This window comes from Amphiura filiformis, chromosome 1 (assembly GCF_039555335.1).
Source record: "Amphiura filiformis chromosome 1, Afil_fr2py, whole genome shotgun sequence".
NCBI classification, from domain to species: Eukaryota; Metazoa; Echinodermata; class Ophiuroidea; order Amphilepidida; family Amphiuridae; genus Amphiura; species Amphiura filiformis.
In genome coordinates this window covers 12925973-12944815 of record NC_092628.1, presented here as the reverse complement: position 1 = coordinate 12944815, position 18843 = coordinate 12925973, and the positions used below count along the sequence as shown (strand labels likewise).

The window sequence follows — 18843 nt, the reverse complement described above, 5'->3', positions numbered from 1 at the left end:
AGTACTTTGCTGATATCACCCCCAATCTGCTAACAGAACCACTCTCATGATACTATTACTACCTTCAGATCTACTCAAGTCCGCTCATAGGACTCCCAAATACCTTCAATATATCCTGCTTGCTTATTAATACAATATGATAATAATAATAAGAAGAAATTTATTAAAAGCGCGCTAATGCACACAAAGCGGTCTCTAGGCGCCAAATACATAATTAGAAAAATAATAAAAAGAGTGATAAATTTACAAAATAAGAATTGAACTTAAAAACTATGCATAAAAAGCAGGCCAGCTACACAATACACAACATCAAGAAGTGCAAAAAGCAAAATACAATCAAAAGAATCTGTCAAGATTTCATAAGTATAGTTACCTGAGTATCGTCCAGATGCAGTTGTAAGTTTACTTGCGAACAGTCTGTCAAGATTTAAGTGAGATATATTATATATTAGTAAAACTTGTTTTGTGTAACAACTATAACTTGAACCATCCCCGTTCACATCCTGTTATATTACTCTGACTACTGATGTCTTCGGAGCTGCAGCGTCTTTCGCAAGCAAAGCTAATCATTGAGTGGTAAGAACAAAAGGTCGAAGCGGACAAATCGAAAAACACTGTGGAGAACAGAAAACGCAACGTCTTTCGCCACGGAAAAATGCCAACAAAAAACGTCGGCTTTTCCGCAAAAACGTCGGACAGCTTTGCTCGCCGTCTGTATAAGATACACCGTAAGACCAACCATTATTAGAAATAGTCGGTATCTTGCTCGGATGGCTTCACTTCTACGGGGTCCGCATTCGAGCGATTAACATGCGAGTTATATACCTCAATAAGACACTTAACTGTTATTCATAATGGTTTGTTTTCTCACCCTTCATTCTAATACATCAACGGTAATCTCAAATTCGTACGCATGCGTTGCGCACTATACTAGTAACTATATTTGGTAACAAAATCGACTATTTTATGACTGTGATATTTTTGCCATATTTATGTTTTTGCTGGATTATATAGTATAAAAACAGCAGTCAAGTTAGCTCGATCGATAAGGCGTTTTACTATGGTGCGAGAGGTTGCGGGTTCGAACCCTGGTGGTGGTACAGTATCCTCTGGCCCAGGAACTTACACCTAGTTGTCGCGTTGTAACCCGTACGAAACTCGGGGAGGTGATCCTGGTTGCGATGGTTATTTGTGGAATGTCTAGAGTGTGCGCCCTTGAAGGAGCAAAGTCCATGTGTTGTTGTTAAATGGTTTATGGAATGATGTGGGCCGTAGTGATCAGCGACAACCTGTAAAGTGTGCTGAGGCTTGTGGACCAACGTCTAGGCGTTGTGCCTGTGTGCGTAGCGCACTATAAATCTCTGCGGGTTTTTTTAAAATAAAGAACACAAAGATTAGACAAATACTTAAGTGACTATCATTAATCTACCTTGGTCGCATTGACTACCGCCATATCCTGGTGGGCAGGTACAGGTACAACATTCTGGTGAGTTACATGTTCCGCCATTGTGACACTCGCCTACGCATCTTTCTATATTTAAAAACAAAAGTAAGAAACATGATGCAGTCATGTCTACAGTAGAATTCATCTCGACCTTTGCAGGACTTAAACCCCATTAAAAGCTATTAAACCAAGATAACACTCATTGAAACAGCTCAACTGATTAAATCGGATCTTCTCTGGTTGTGCACATGTGTCTGTTTTACACGTGCGATATCGCAATAAAGCTGGTATTATAGCTTCAGTTGGGTAACCGATTATAAAGGAAACGAAAGGAAACAATGGTAGTGGACCTTTGTTCACGAAATGAGACAATGGCCTGCTTTTTGTTAACCAGCATTCTTGAAAATGAGCAACATAATGATTGTTGACTTGGAAATAATTTCTTCATATTTTTGGTGTTATCTGTCGTTTACATATCCTTCCTAAAACACAAAATTGCGACCCTCTCCAAACACCTAAATTAGCTAAAAATTAGGACATGTTACAAAACTATATTTTCTAGAATTTCGTAGAATAGTATAAATGTAGCTTGTACCGTTTTTTTTTTTTTTTTTTCAGAACGGAGCGGTCCGTTACCAATATAGCTCAATATTTTCGGTCAAATCTCCATTCAATTAACACGGTGAGTTGGCTAGCTATGAGCTAGCTATGCTTTGCCCTCACTCATATTCTACGAAAGTGCGACCCCTTCTGAACATCTAACCTAGCTGTAATTTTAGGTCATGTTAGAGAAATATATTTGCTAGAAGTTTGGAGAATAGTTAAAATATTGGCCGGTTATTTTTCACACAGTGATGTTAACTAGGCAAATGCAATATACTTCTAACATAGACTATTTGTAAAGGTCGCGTGTCAATGGTGAGAGCACTGTGTATTGTGTATAGGAAAACGGACAGTAACTGCAGTATGAATTGTAGATATTTTTCTTTTATTATCTAGATCGACCCTACTCTCTAACCGGGAATAATTAGTGCTTGGAAAAAAGAGGAGCTATTTTCTTTTCTATAGCATCTGAAAAAACTTGGTTGTATAGTCAGAAATGTGCATATTTCAGAGTAACATGCAGAAATGACATGTTTTCTACCATTTTGATTATTTTACAGTTTTGATGAAGAATTCTGCCCAATTCATCCGCTGCCCATCGATTTAACCACCCAACCAGCAGGCTACAATCTGTTTACAAAAAGGACGGCGCACTGTAAAATTATGGTCTTTACGTAAGTGCTTTGAAACAAAAAAGTCTCGGGTCATCACAGGTTGAAAATTTTGGTTATGCGGGGATTCACACTTCTACTATTAAGTGATAATAATAGAGTTCCATGTATACGAAATTCATGCTTGAAATTACCCATTTTTCCATCGAAACCTGTGTTATGGAGAATTAGTGGTATTGAACTTTATGTGTTTGAAGTGACAGGGATGATGATCAGTCAAAACTGTAACGTATATGTGACAGATTTTTGGAGGAAATTGGGGTCATTCGGCGAATGAAAAGTGGTGGTCAATCCCACACTTTATGCAAAAAAAGAGACATTCAGTAAAAACGGGGTGCTTTTTAATTGTTATTCCTTTTCTTAGAAATGTGTTTTGGTGATAGAATAAATGTTGTAAAAAGTGATCATTCATCATTCTTAGTCAGTGGGGGTGGCTTAATTTGTAGACACATAATCGTCTATCATACTAGATCACTGCTATGGTCTGCTTATCATCCTCCATTCTAATACATATAGTTTATTTAGCTTAGGATAAAAAGGGTAACAACACGTTAAAAAGGGGGATCAATATGGCACGCCATACTGGACATAATATAAACTCTTCAAAAAAGTTTGCAAACTTTCCAAAACGGCTATATATCAAAACTATTTGCAATTTATTTCCATATTGTTTCATATCAATACAAACAAACTTTCTTGTCAAAAATGACACCAAAGTTGTGACCATAACCATGGTTGAGTAACTGTCTTTGAAGGAGTTCTCAAACAAAATGTGCCAAATCTGCCATTGTCTGCGCCATTTGCATCAGTAAAATGAGTAAGGAATATCACTGGCAGCCTGCTGCACCGGTCTGATCTCCGGTCTGACGAATATTGGCTTTTAGCTTGGAGATCATACTGCGGGAAATTCCAAAAGTTGACTGAACTTGATTCTGAGGTATGCCAGCCTCAAGCTGACCAATAGCTCGAGCCTTATCCAGATCTGATAATCGAACCATGGTTGATTAGAACTTTCTTGCAAATGACCACTATGAAAAAGTGACCAGCAAGAGAGATTGACTTGCGTTGATCCATTTCGATCCACCTGTAGAACTGTTAATCCCATCCTAGCACTTTTCATTCAAAATGATATACTGCAAACAACTTTTTATACATTCATTTAAAGCAATGAGATGAGCGCAGACAATGGTCAGTTTGGCACATTTTCTGTGAGACTGCTCTGTCTTTCAAAGAAAGTTACTCAGCCGTGGAATAAGTTATCGTCACAAATTAGGTGTCATTGTTGACAGGAAAGAACAATGTTTTCACTGATTTGAAACAATATGGAGATAGATTTCATAAATTTCTGATATACATCCGGTTTTAAATCTTTGCAACTGGACTTACTGTTTTTGTTGACTACAGTATCACGTCATATCTCTGACGCTTCATCAGGCCTAGTGATGTGAATTGGCTCTGTGTTATTGACCTGTGATGAAGCGTCAGAGATATGATGTGATACTGTAGTCAGCAAAAGTCCAGTTGCAAAGATTTATAACCTAATCTAACTTTATTCAACTACCTGGATGATTGAGGATATATTAATAGATATACATCCGGTTTTGAAACTTTTTTGAGGAGTTTATATGGTAATCTTTTTTTTACGACTTCTTATTTTCAAACGTCATACTGTAGAATCCGTATGAGACACAGCATATATGGAAAGCTGTTATTGAAATGATATGAGTTAGTTGTTTTTGTTGTGTATGATTTATTATTCTTAAAGGTCATACTGTAGAATCCATATGAAACACAACAAATATTTGAAATAATATGATTTTGTTTTTTCGTTTTTCAAATAGAACTCAGTAGCACAGTTTACTTAGGTAGTAAACTGTGCTTCATTGAAGTAAGACATGCTTATTTTGCTCTGAGCTTATCTTGTTTGCTACTGAGTTCTATTTGAACTTGCCTTCAGTTTTTGACTTGAATTTGTTTTTAAACTACAGCATGTAGTTTTTGTTGTTTGCTTTTATATTTTGTTGTCTGTCCCTGAAGAAGAGCAGTTTATCTGCTCGAAACGTCGGTTGTTTTTTGTCTGTTTGGTTTTGTTTTGTCTGCTCCAGGTTACTTTTGTACTGTTTTGCTGACACTTCTGTGGGCTCTGAAATTGGCAATTTTTGGCCATCGAACTTTGTCTGTTTTGGTACCTACATTGGTTGTTTGGTTTATCCTTGTTGTTTTTGCAGGTTTAGCACTTTTGTGAGCCTTGGAACTGGTAATTTTTGGCTATCGAACTTTGCCTACTTCCTATGCCTACATTTGCTGGTTTTGCCCCCCCTGCATATTGTCTAGTCTATATTTTACATGTTTCCCCACATCAAGTTGGTGTACCTTGCTCGTTTTCTTTTCTGTTGTTCATATTCAAGGTATCTTCTTGTATCATTTATTGATCCTTGATGTGTTTTGTGTCCTCGTCCGTTGGATTCACCATTACCCACTTTTTTTGGTAGACGAGGTATTGTTGGTCGAAGCAACCTAAAAATCGATTTTCATTATGTAGATCAATATATTATTGAAAATTAACACCTTGATGTTTTGCAAAAGTTCATTCTACAAATCGTATACTTTGCAAACTTGCTTAATTTATTGTTGTTAATGAGTTATGTACGTTTTACAAAAGTGTTGTTCTTTCAGCCCTCTTTACAACGTAACTCAAGAACCGCAGCACCTATAAAAGTATATTTGTGATATTTTAAGTCTTCTACACGCTCGCTATGAATTGAGCAATGCAGTTTTTGCCCAAGCTCACTACCATTCGTAAGATGCTGTGAACTACCAAATCACAACAGTTTAAAATAATTAATAACCTTAACAATAATTTTACGCGTGGATGTACGCATTCTTGTTCAGCTTACCTCTTTCACAATGTGTTCCAGACCATCGAGGAGGACATGTGCAGTAGTACCCATTGACATCTTCCGTGCAGGTGCCTCCTTGTTGACAAGGACTAGGACTACAGCGATTATCTAAACAAGTCATCAAGAAATAAGTAAGGTTAAGGTGGTACTACACCCCTTGATAAATTTGTGACTATTTTTGCATTTTTCTCAAAAATAATAACACACTGGTAAGTTATGTATATTATAGGGGCACGGAATCCAGTTACTACACTGGAATTTCAGTGGCTCAAGACAAGCGGTACGTTATTTATGATAAGAAAAGAGGTACTGCTAGAATGTACCTCATTTCTTAACATATATAATGAACCACTTGTCTTGAATCACTGAAATTTCAGTGAAGTAATTGGTTGATTCCTTGCCCTATAATATACATAACTTTTTGTTACAGTGTGCAGTTATTTATTTTGAGAAAATGCAAAATTAGTCACAAAATTTATCAGGGGTGTAGTACCACCTTTCCCTGGTGCTAGGTGTCTAAAGTGTACAGTCTTACTGTAGCACCACACTGACTGTAGGAATACTTTTAACCCACCTCCTTACACATTGAATAAAAAAGATCCCTCACCATCTTGACTTATCTTGATTGACCCTACTCTCTAACTGGGACTTGATAAATTTGTGACTATTTTTGCATTTTTCTCAAAAATAATAACACACTGGTTAAAGTTATGTATATTATAGGGGCACGGAATCCAGTTACTACACTGGAATTTCAGTGGCTCAAGACAAGCGGTACGTTATTTATGATAAGAAAAGAGGTACTGCTAGAATGTACCTCATTTCTTAACATATATAATGAACCACTTGTCTTGAATCACTGAAATTTCAGTGAAGTAATTGGTTGGATTCCTTGCCCCTATAATATACATAACTTTTGTTACGAGTGTGCAGTTATTTATTTTGAGAAAAATGCAAAATTAGTCACAAAATTTATCAGGGGGTGTAGTACCACCTTAACCTGGTGCTAGGTGTCTAAAGTGTACAGTCTTACTGTAGCACCACACTGACTGTAGGAATACTTTTAACCCACCTTTTAAGATCCCTCACCATCTTGACTTATCTTGATTGACCCTACTCTCTAACTGGGACTTTGGATTACTTATAATATATTCAGCAATATCAAGGATTACTATCAAACTTCGAAAAGCTAATAGTTAGTTGGCTTCGTGGTCATGCACTGAGTTTCACAATCAGGATTTCCCGGGTTCGAATTCCCGAGCTTTGCCTATTTTTTCAAGGCTGTGAAAAATGTGCAATTCCTGAACTGCTGTCTTATTTGGCGCGCGATCTGAGCAAGTCCTTTTCTGATGGCTGTGTCTCTTACAGGCACACTCCCTCTGGAATTCAAACCAGGTTCCCGCCCTCTATACATCCCTTAAGACGAAAATTCAGGCAGTTGGTTTATGCATCATGCATATTGTTTTGGCCAAAGGCCCTAATAATTCCGAAATGCCTCGAGATTTGATTTTACAAAAATGAAATGACTCGACTCAGCTTTTCCACTTTTCTCCATAGAGATTATACAGTGACCCGAGTATTTTAACTCGAATCACTGGACTCGACTCAAGAAATGGATCAGTAATGACTAGATTCGCAGACCTGCCAACCTACCGAAGTCAGAAAGAGGGACATTGAGGCGAAAACCTTGTACATGTACACAAATCAGTGACAGACTAATTCAAAGACTTCCAGAATTCAGGGAAGGTTTTGCGGGTCTAAATTTATCACAATAGACTAAAGAGAATGCTATAGCAAAATTTTAAAGTGAAATTTGCATCATTTTTCTGCTGTTCTTACATTTAAATTTGCCATCACTGAAATTTTTAGAAAGCAGGACTTTCCCTCTTTTTCACTTTGGAAATCCCCAAATGAGAGACGGTCCCTCAAAATGAGGGACAGTTGGCAGGTCTGTATTCGACCATGAAATGACCCGACTTGTCCCAACACTGAGAACTACTCACATTAGGAGGAATAGCTGTGTATCAAAGTGTTATACTCCTACATGTATCTTACGTAAGGCGATCAAAATCAATGTTTTATTTCTCATTATGTTATTGTTATTTTTAGAGTGTTTCAAAAACATACCCATCACATCACGGAAGTCGATTCAGCCACACCTTTTTCCAAGTTTTGGTGAGACTACTGTGATGTAAGCCGTTGGGTATGTTGGCCTATAAATACGTTAATTAAATTGTACTTACTTGTTTCACAATTACGTCCGGTAAAGCCAAGGGGACATGTACACATATAATCAAATGCTAAATCCTCACAAGTTCCCCCGTTCAGGCACGGTTCAAGTAAACAATCATCCACATCTTTTAAATAAAATGCAATTTATTTACTATTATAAATTACACTGCACATAATGGCCTATTATAAGCGTTGGCTGATAAGTTTTGAAATGAATTACAGAAAATAAAGAAGCTGATGGCGATTATGCTGGACGAATCTACACGAGACCGAAGTCCGTAGCAACGCGCACTCCCGGGATCCGCATCCGTAATGACAGTTGTCTATACGGCATCCGCATCCGCATCCAGGATATAATTGCGTAGTTTCTTGTCGCATTAAACTAATCGTAAGTTATATTTCTTTACTTACGAACGGTGGCCTTCTTTCCGTCATGGCGCGATGCAGTCTGTGCCCAATGATCCGCACCCCAGGAGTGCGTATTAATGCCGCTTCCCTTGTCGTCCATTACCAGCTGCCGGTATATACTCTGTGAGCCAATTCTTTTTAACAGTACGCTGATTCCATGTGTCTTTTTTGTGTGTGGAATTTTTGGGTCCACTTGTTACCGCGCCCCTCAAGGATTCGTCGATAAGCGTGCATTCCCTCCCCCCCCCCCTCGAGGAACTGAAACCAATTCTACATCAATTGTCAATAATACGGCGAACATGACATAAAAGACAACTTTTATTTCATGCCATTCTTGGAACATTATTTTCAGATTAAAATACAGACTTTGTCTCAAAATAAGTTCTTTTTTATTTGGAGGGGTAGCCCGGTAAGACCGCACCTTCCGCGATCTAACTTCTTCAACAAATTTCTAGCCCTCCTGGAAAAGTAATGGTGAGTCCATAATTTGCTAGTAATTTTGATGACAAATACATTATTCTAAATCTATGCTTTGATCAAAAGGTGATCAAATTGTTGATAGTCCAATATATGTGATTTATGTAATAGGTCTATACAATTGACGTACGGTACGAACACAGGATATAAAATGTCACAAAATATATAGAAAAATAATTGGTTATTTGGAAATCAAAAGTTATAATCATACCTGCATTGTACATCAGCTCCCAGCCTGGCGATGGAATAGTCTTGTCAGTTTTCCATATAAACCAAAGGGGTGCCATGGTAATATTGATAGCCATAGCTTTCGGTAGAGCATTTAGCGTAGAGAGATTGCCTTGAAATACCCCAATTGCTTGGTTTACATCAACAGTGTATCCTGTTCCATATGCGAGATCATCTTTAAACAATTCACTCTCGAAGTAAGTAAAGTAAAAGACGATCATACGAGCATTGTGTACGTTTATGAAATAAGAGCACGAGGCACTCTCTGGTGATGACATTGGATAACCTGGTGACCGTAAAATCCCTGAAGGATCTGTAAACGTACCACCACAGTCTAGGGTTGACAAAAAAGAAGTACAAGAAGATATGAAAAAAAAACCACTTAAAAAATAAATAAAGAAAGTGGATGAAAGAGAACATGTCAGAGAAACACGTTTTTAAAACTATTTATATATATTTATTTCGATGATTAAAGCTTTATTTGGTTTATCGAGCCCAACAGGAACCAATACCTGCCCAACCTTAGCAACCATCAGCAATCTTGTATGTACTGCCATACAATGTATCGTATTTTTGGGATCGTACAATCACCTACGGTCTTCTGTTGAATAAAGTGTAGTTAATTGTCCGGTCCTACGGTCCGTTTGTCATTAGAAAGAAATAAAATGGTCAAAATTATATTTATTGTCTTTCATTTCTAACTATCATATTATTACTATTATTATTCTTTATTATCATTAGAATTATTATTACAAGTATTAGTGTTATTATAAATATTATCATCGAGAGCACGGTGGCCTAGCGGAACGGGCACTGACTCATAATCGCAAGGTTGCGGGTTCGAGCCCCGGCGACGCCATCGTGTTGTGCCCTTGAGTAAGGCACTTTATCTCGATTACTCCTCTCCACCCAGGTGTTTAAATGGGTACCGGCATTCTTAAATGCTGGGAAGGTAACAGACTCGCTGTAGAGGAGGTGTAGCGATCCCCCTATAGCAACATTATATGGAGGAGTCTGGCCCAATCGCCAATGAAAGAGAGATGGGCACTCCGATCACTGTTTATACAGGATCGTCTCCTTTACCTTTTACCTTTACCTATGTCTTACTACTTGGCTTGCTTGGACTACCTATGTTGCAATTTACACCTTCAAACCCCGGAGGACAATCACAAATATAGGTTCTATCCTCGTAGTCAATACATGTCCCGCCATGACAGCATGGTTCGGACGAGCATGGCGTTGGCGTTACACCACCTCCCGCTAAAATAGGAAGAACATAATCAGAAACAATACGCCGTGGAAGTGACGTCATAATCGGATTAACTACCATAGCAATAGATGAATACAATTTTTGAATAGATCACCTTGCACTACAAGCAGATTGCACTAATCACTTGTGTATGTCAGCAAACATAGATTGAATACAATACCGCTCTGTTTCAAGATACTTATCTTACAGGTGCGAGTGATCAGCCTTTCTTTGACATCTATAGCTCAATGCATCGGTACCGCGTGAACGTTGTAGTACAGAGCGGTATAGTTAAAATTGTATTCATCTATTGCTACATGTAGGTATTCCGATTAACTACGTCACTTCTACGGCGTATACTAATTAGATGTTGAGCTATAAATATTATGGTGGTTTTTTTGTGTATTATAATAGTTTCTTGTGAAGTGGTCGAGGATTCTGAACTTTTATACTAAGTATAGAACTGGGCAGTCATTTTGCACATTGTTCCGTGAGCAGACGAAATCGACGTTGAACTCAAGGGAGTGATAACATTGTTACTTACCATTCATTAGAGCTGGACAGTCCCTCGTTTCAAATGATAAGTTTTGGTTTCTCTTTTGTTCAGAAAGCAAAACTCAAGGGATTATAAAGTGAAGATGAACTGGTCTGCAATCATAACACTATTTAGCCGCAGTCTGTGGCCCTCACGGACTTAGCGAGCGCGTAGCGCGAGGCGTTCAACCGAATATATGGTTCAGTTTGGAAATTGTGATTATTTTTCCAAGTTTAAGGATACTTTCTCGGCGCAGTATAGTATATGGACAGTGTAAGTGTGACGCAATGCAAAAAAGCATTTTTAGCTGGAAGTGTTAGCTTTTGTTTGATATAAAAACTTTTCTGATTGGATGAAGGGAACATTATTGGTTTTGACAAAAACCAATCACAAATGCCGTATTTTCCACTAGTCACCAGCTAAATCTCACACAGCTCTTATGATGCTATGCACTCAACCCTGTAGTATAAACACAGACTGTGTAGGGGCTAGACTCGCTGTGCTTGGAAAAAAAATCTGTGTACTCGGGTGTATCGAGGTGGAAACAGTGCGTAGATACATTTATGAGAGAGTCGTTTTATATTCAAACCTTTTTATATGGATTCCAGAGAAATTCTGTCAATACGCAAGCTTATAAAACGAAATCAACGCAATCTGTATACAGACTAAATAGCTACATTATGACCTGTTTACAATCTGCAGCCAAATCAAGAGCAAAATCGGGGCATGCATCAGTAATATATGGCCTCTGTCACAAAAAAAAATCTGCTCACGAAACGTAAACAAAATTGAAACACTTTTGAAGAACATTTGTGTATGAACTATGATGTTACAAATATAACAATAAGAAAGTACACATAGAGTGTCAACTTTAAGATGAAGTATGATTTTTAGGCCTACCATGTTTATTTTGAAAAAAACAATTTAGGTGGCTACGTCAGTGGCGTAACTAGGGGGGGCAGGGGGGGCAACATGCCCCGGGCGCTACCGTTAGGGGGGCGCCAAATTGACCAATTCAGCCAGGGCCAGCATCGATTCTGCGCCCCTCCAAGTGACGAAAGTCAAAATTTTCGCGCGCTTCGCGCGCATTTCAACACAAAATCAATTGAAAGAACATTTTAAGACCGGTATTCAACTTTTAGTAACCAAAATTAATTAGTGGTAGGCCTTATTTGTCCTCAAGAATTAACTGAAATTCAGGGGGGGGGGTAGGGGCGCCAATTTTGTTTCTTGCCCCGGGCGCTACCGACCTTAGTTACGCCACTGGGCTACGTGCAGCAAATTTGAGGGCACAAACGCGTAACCTTAAGTTAGCTATTCACAGTTACTGTGCAGAATCATACCTCCAGTTTCTGATGGTATGTCCGACACGGAATTTGCCCGGAAGTTTCTGAGTTTTGAACCTAAACGTTGCTCGACTGAGGGCATCAGTCTACTAAAAATTTGAAAAGTAACTTACTGATCTGGCACAAAGTACCCGTCCACCCTTGTGAACATAAACATCTAAAGCCCTGAGGGTTAGCAAAGCAGGTACCCTGATTCTGACAAGGGTTCGAATCACAAGCTATATCTGTAAAATGAGTCAAACAATCGGTGTATGGTAAAGCAATGGGGAACAATAGGGAAGAAAGGGCATTGGAAACAAACCAAAGTACGGTAAAAGGTTTAAAATAAATTTGCCTTTCGCATTTGTCATAACCGACTGTTATTTTATGGTAATTATAGTTTAGGTTAAAATTTAATTCGAATTTAACGAACTTTACGTGTTAATGATGAATTTATTATGGGTGTGCATATTATGGCAAACAAACAAACAAACAAATAAACATGTAAAATACACACATCAAGAGACCATGTTGTATTTAGGGAAGTTGATAATGTGATATGTTTTATAAATCCACAGAAATAGCAATTTGTATTATTTATAATGTCCTAATAATACATTACTTGTTTCACAATTAGGTCCATTCCATCCTGGTGCACAGTTGCATGTGTATCCATTGATACCATCAATGCAGGTACCGCCATTCCTACAGGGGTTACTGACACATTCATCTATGTCTGAAATCAAAAGTAATACAGACTTGACGTTTAGTAGGGAATATTGTGTCAAGGTACTTGGGGGGGCAACTTGAACAATTTATAACAGGGCAAAAGGGGTGGCACAGGCATTTTCTTGCAGAGTGGCAAGAAATATTTGGTATTCAAAAGAGGGCATTTTTGGCACGCATTCATACCTATTAAACAAAATGATATAGCGTAGATGGGGTTAAACGCCCAGATATTTCTTTTTTTGATGAATCCGAGTAAAATTAGCATACAACATGTGGTTGTAGAAGATATCATAGAAATAATGTAACTAAGAATTATGGAAACATACACGAAAACAATATTATTGTTGCAAAAATGACAATAAAGTGGTAACAGATTCCAGAGAAATTCTGTCAATACGTAAGCTTATATAATGAAATCAACGCAATCTGTATAGAGACTAAATAGCTACATTATGACCTGTTTACAATCTGCAGCCAATTCGAGAGTGAAATCGGTGCATGCATTAGTATTTATGGCCTCTGTCACAAACATCTTTATGTTCACGAAACGTGAACAAAATTGGAAACACTTTCAAAGTACATTTGTGTATGAGCTATGACGTTAAATATATAACAATAATTAAGTACCCTGCCCACAGAGTGTCAACTTTAAGATGAAGTATATTATTTTTGGGCCATGTTTATTTTTGAAAAAATAATTATTTTAGGTGGCTGCATGCAGTAAATTTGAGGGCACAAAAACTCACTACGCGTAACCTTAAGTTAGTCACAGCTGCTGTGCAGAATCACAGTTTCTGATGGTATGTCAGACACGGAATTTGCCCGGAAGTTTCTGAGTTTTGAACCTGAACGTTGCTCGACTGAGGTCTTCAGTCTACTAAAAATTAACTTAAAAGTAACTTACTGATCTGGCACAAAGTACCCATCCACCCTTGTGCACATAAACATCTAAAGCCCTGAGGGTTAGCAAAGCAGGTACCCTGATTCTGACAAGGGTTCGAATCACAAGCTATATCTGTAAAATGAGTCAAGCAATCGGTGTACGGTAAAGCAATGGGGAAGAATGGGGAAGAGACAAGAGGGCGGGATTAAAAAGGCATAGGAAACAAACCAAAGTACAGTAAATGAAAATTTAAAATAAATTTGTCATAACCGACTGTTATTTTATGGTAATTATGGTTTAGTTTAAAACTTAATTCAAATTTAACGAACTTGGTGAATTTATGGGTGTGCATATCATGGCAAACAAACAAACAAACAAACAAACAAACAAACATGAAAAATACACACATCAAGAGACTATGTTGATAATATGATATGTTTTTATAAATCTACGGAAATAGCAACTTGTATTATCTATAATGTCCTAATAATAATACATTACTTGTTTCACAATTAGGCCCATTCCATCCTGGTGCACAGTTGCATGTATATCCATTGATACCATCAATGCAGGTACCGCTATTGCTACAGGGGCTGCTGACACATTCATCTATGTCTGAAATCAAACGCAATAGTATGAATTTATCACTTATATTTTGTTCTGGTTTTTGTTGTCTTTCAAAACCGTAAATTTGTCAACACTATTCTAACACAGGCTTTGTACACAACACCTCCTGCAGGGTTTGCTATCTGAACATATTAATGATTCATACACTCTTAGAACCACATAGCTAATCAGAAAAGCAGTTAGAAAAATACGCGGAGTGCATTAATATTGTATAATTGCACGGGCGCGCACTCCGCGTACTACCCGCAGTGCTTTCGCACGCGTTCGCATCGCGTAGGATTGATTCATTTTTCTTACGGGTTGATGCATTTATATTTGCTCGTATTTTTCAACATTTTTAGTGACAATTTTTAAAATAATAATCAAGGCTTTTTTTCGTGTATGAAATAGGTTAATAAATGCGTATCACTTGTTGCTCGATGATAATGCACTTGTACTGAGATGTTGAAGCGTCTAATGCACTCCCCCCTTCGGGGCTCGTGCATTAGACGCATCAACATCTCAGTACGCGTGCATTATTTTGTACAATTTCACTCTCAACAAGTGATACGCATTTATTAACCTATAATTATGCTACGCATTTGATGATAAAATAATGGACACTAATGAAGTGACAATTGCCCCAGGACAATTGCATAAGACTTTTTGAACTTGAACGTTGCTCGACTGAGGGCATCAGTCTACTAAAAATTGTGAAAGAGTAACTTACTGATCTGGCACACAGTACCCATCCAGCCTTGTACACATAAACATCTAAAGCCCTGAGGGTTAGCAAAGCAGGTACCCTGATTCTGACAAGGGTTCGAATCACAAGCTATATCTGTAAAATGAGTCAAGCAATCGGTGTATGGTAAAGCAATGGGGGAAGAATGGGGAAGAAAGGGCAGGATTAAAAAAAGGCATTGGAAACAAACCAAAGTACAGTAAATGAAAATTTAAAATAAATTTGCCTTATTATTAATTATTTTATGGTAATTATAGTTTAGGTTAAAACTATATTCGAATTTAACAATTTTTACGTGTTAATGATGAATTTATTATGGGTGGGCATATCATGGGAAACAAAAACAAAAAAGTACACGCATCAAGAGACTATGTTGTATTTAGGGAAGTTGATAATATTATCTACAGAAATAGCAACTTGTATTATTTAGGCCAATTATGTCCTAATAATACGTTACTTGTTTCACAATTAGGTCCATTCCATGCTGGTGCACAGTTGCATGTATATCCATTGATACCATCAATGCAGGTACCGCCATTGCTACATGGGTTAATGACACATTCATCTTTGTCTGAAAATTAAAAGTAATACCATGAATACAGACTTGACAATTAGTAGGGAATATATTTTCGCAAAATTCCACGACTGGTCTGGGAGGGGGCTACATAAACCGCACGGGTAGAATATTAATTGGGGTGTGTCGGAAGATGGTGTAATATAATTGTTTGATAGAAAATGTGTTTTTCATGAGTTTACATTATGGTGCTCATAATGTTGTGAATTTACATAAAATGGCGGATGGAAGCTGAACTTGAGCTTGGGGGGGGGGGCATAATTTCGGACTTATGTAAGATTGTTCTGTTTTTATCAAATTTAATAATTGGGGTTTGAGGTGATACTTCGTCAGCAATTGGCATTCGTCACAGCTGAAATACACTTTCAATATACCAATTTTTAGAAAATGGGAAAAGTTTAAAAATATGGGTCCTAAACGTGAAACGTGATACGTACTCAGAAAGTTTGAAGGCCCCCTGTTGTCAAATGTTATAAACTTACGGTACAAAAACAATTGCGCGGATTCCTGGTTGTCCAATGAACTCACATCATTTCTTTGTCAGTGTTTGTGTACAGTAAGTTTATAACATTTGACCCAGAGGGCCATTCAAACTTTCTGAGTGCGTACCACTTTAAAGAGAAATATTTTTAAAGCTCCCCTCGCTTTCACAACTGGTAGATTGCAAGTGCATTTTAGTTGTGACGAACACTTATTGGTATTAAGATTCCCTCAAACCTCAATAAATTTGATAATATCACAATAATCTTGCTAAAATTCGGAAATCCCCCCCCCCCGCACAACAACTCAAATTCAGTCTGAATTTGAGTTGTTGTGGGGGGAAGGGGAAATAAAAATCCGCCATTTTAAGCTAATTCACTACATTTATCAGCGCCATAATGTAAACTCATGTACAGCAGATTTTCTATCAAACAATTATTTTACACCATCTCCCGACACACCCCAATTGATATTTAACCAGTGCGGTTTATGCAGACCCCTTCCACACCAACCTTGGAATTTTGCGGAAAAAAAATTCCATACTTAATGTCAAGTCTGTAGTATATATGATTTTATTACTTATATTTTGTTCTGGTTTGTTTTTGTTTTCTTTCCAAGCCGTAAATTTGTCAGGCTTTGTACAGGGCACCTATCTAAACATATTAATGATTATGATACGCATTTGATGATAAAATAAGCGATACTAATGAAGAGACAATAATCATGATAATGTCCCGGGACATTACATAAGATGGATGAAAAAATTCCGATCACGCAAATGCTGATGGGACCTGTCGTATTTTCAGGACCCAAAAAACTATCGGGAATTAGGAACTTGCAGATCACAAAGGTAAGATTCGACTGAGACTAATTTGGATCATGTCGTGATTGCTTACCATGAAATGAATATTGGCATGGAAAGATATGGGAATGCAATGATGAGCCTCCATAAGATCGGAAAAGAGACTAAACGTTCAGATTTGCAGGAAAGTTCATCAGGGATCATATGATGGTCTGGCGACGACATAAACGAAATATTAGAGTGAATGAAATTAAATATGTACACTTACAAATTATTCTATAAGTGGTTTTAAAAACATGAAATACGAGGGTCATTCAAAAAGTTCTACCTCCATCGTCACATCTTTGTTATCTTATGTGCCAGGATATTGAAATTACTTTTGAGTCTTGGCTACAAAATAAAAGTAATTTGATTAAATTATGATTTTTGGTTGTTTAGATGTGTTGGTTAAGTGAATACAGTACGTCGGAAACGGTCTGAAAAGAAAGGCTAATTTTGATTAAAAAGGTTGGCCACATCTATGTGGAAATCATTACAGATTTATTTCTGAAAATGATATATTGCAGATATATAGTACAGTTTTATTGGGAACCGTGTCATTTGCACAACAAAACCGATACATGCATGGGAATAGCCTTCATATGGACCCTTTTTCATAGGTTGTTGACTTCGATCAGGTGAACACTTGTTGGTTCAAGTCGTATTAATTGGTTCACAACCGTACCCATTTCTATATGACATGAAAGTACGGGATTATAAAGACGTCCAGAAAAAGGTAAATGCCTGGCAGGAATTATCATTCCAATGCTGTAGTGATGGTAAGCAGTGCACTTCGGTTGTATTTATAAATGCGCTTTTATAAATTCGCACATGACCACCTCCGCGCTGCCATAACAGCTTATAGACAGTAAGTCTCGAAGTAACCTTGTAAATAGCGAGTGGTCTTCCTATACATTTGAATGCAAAGGCGGAACAACATGAGAGTGCTGTGCAGCAAAATTGCCTATTTTGTTCAACTTTGTGATTGTATTGTAAACGTTGCCGTCGTTGGATATTTTTTTCCGTCGTCAAATACTTTCAAAATGTTGTTTTTGACAACATATTACAAATTCGAAATTGCAAAATGTGTAATAAATTTGCAATTCAATTAATACTTAATTTTGATGATATTCATCTACAGAGTTATAAATATAACCGAAGTACACTGGTAAGTAATGTTTTATGCAAATAATATGACAAACATAACCCACAAACGTACAAGTGAACGTTTCCATATTAACGTAGCTCTATTTAAATCGACTGATGCAGAAAAAAATTATTCAAAGCTACAATATGATGCCTTCTAAACATTTGGCTTCAGGTTTTAACCGTTTGCGACGTACCAAATCTGTTTTCACTTTAACCAAAATATCAATACAACCAAAAATCACATTTTTATTTTAAGAACTTTTATTTTGTAAGTTGGATTTAAGAATATAATCAGGGATAATTTCAATATCGTTGAATTACTTTTCTTTATATATCGGCCAGCACGTAGCTATCGACTGTTAAACAAACAAACAAATTCAAAACAAACATACCCTACAATTACACGTTTTCTTGCACGCTTTAATGCTCTTATTTGAAAATGTTACAACACATCTTGTTTCGAGCCTTCGTTCACCAAATTATACACAGGACCCTTATTGTACGCTCGATATCTTTGCGTCTTCTTCAATTCAATTGCATTACTTTTCTTTCTATATCGGCCAGCACGTAGCTATCGACCGTTAAACAAACAAACAAAACAAACAAACAAACACACAAATTCAAAACAAACATACCCTACAATTACACGTTTTCTTGCACCATTTAATGCTCTTATTTGAAAATGTTACAACACATCTTGTTTCGAGCCTTCGTTCACCAAATTATACACAGGACCCTTATTGTACGCTCGTATACAAAAATAT

General features: G+C 37.3%; 1 protein-coding gene and 1 long non-coding RNA gene across 2 annotated transcripts; both read right to left on the bottom strand.

Annotated features, from left to right (window-relative positions):
- Window positions 1-1406: 1406 nt before the first annotated feature.
- LOC140167900 (fibropellin-3-like) lies at window positions 1407-12315 on the bottom strand. Its single transcript, XM_072191192.1, has 6 exons — window positions 12207-12315; window positions 10071-10223; window positions 8947-9297; window positions 7862-7975; window positions 5616-5726; window positions 1407-1531 (listed from the first exon to the last, which is right to left on the bottom strand). The coding sequence occupies exons 3-6, from the start codon at window positions 9239-9241 to the stop codon at window positions 1407-1409; spliced, it is 645 nt and encodes a 214-aa protein (XP_072047293.1). The 5' UTR covers window positions 9242-9297; window positions 10071-10223; window positions 12207-12315.
- A 1892-nt stretch (window positions 12316-14207) lies between these two features.
- LOC140165606 (uncharacterized) lies at window positions 14208-15593 on the bottom strand. The gene is made up of 3 exons (XR_011860742.1): window positions 15493-15593; window positions 15021-15131; window positions 14208-14299 (listed from the first exon to the last, which is right to left on the bottom strand). It is a non-coding gene; the product is annotated as an uncharacterized lncRNA (long non-coding RNA).
- Window positions 15594-18843: the final 3250 nt, after the last annotated feature.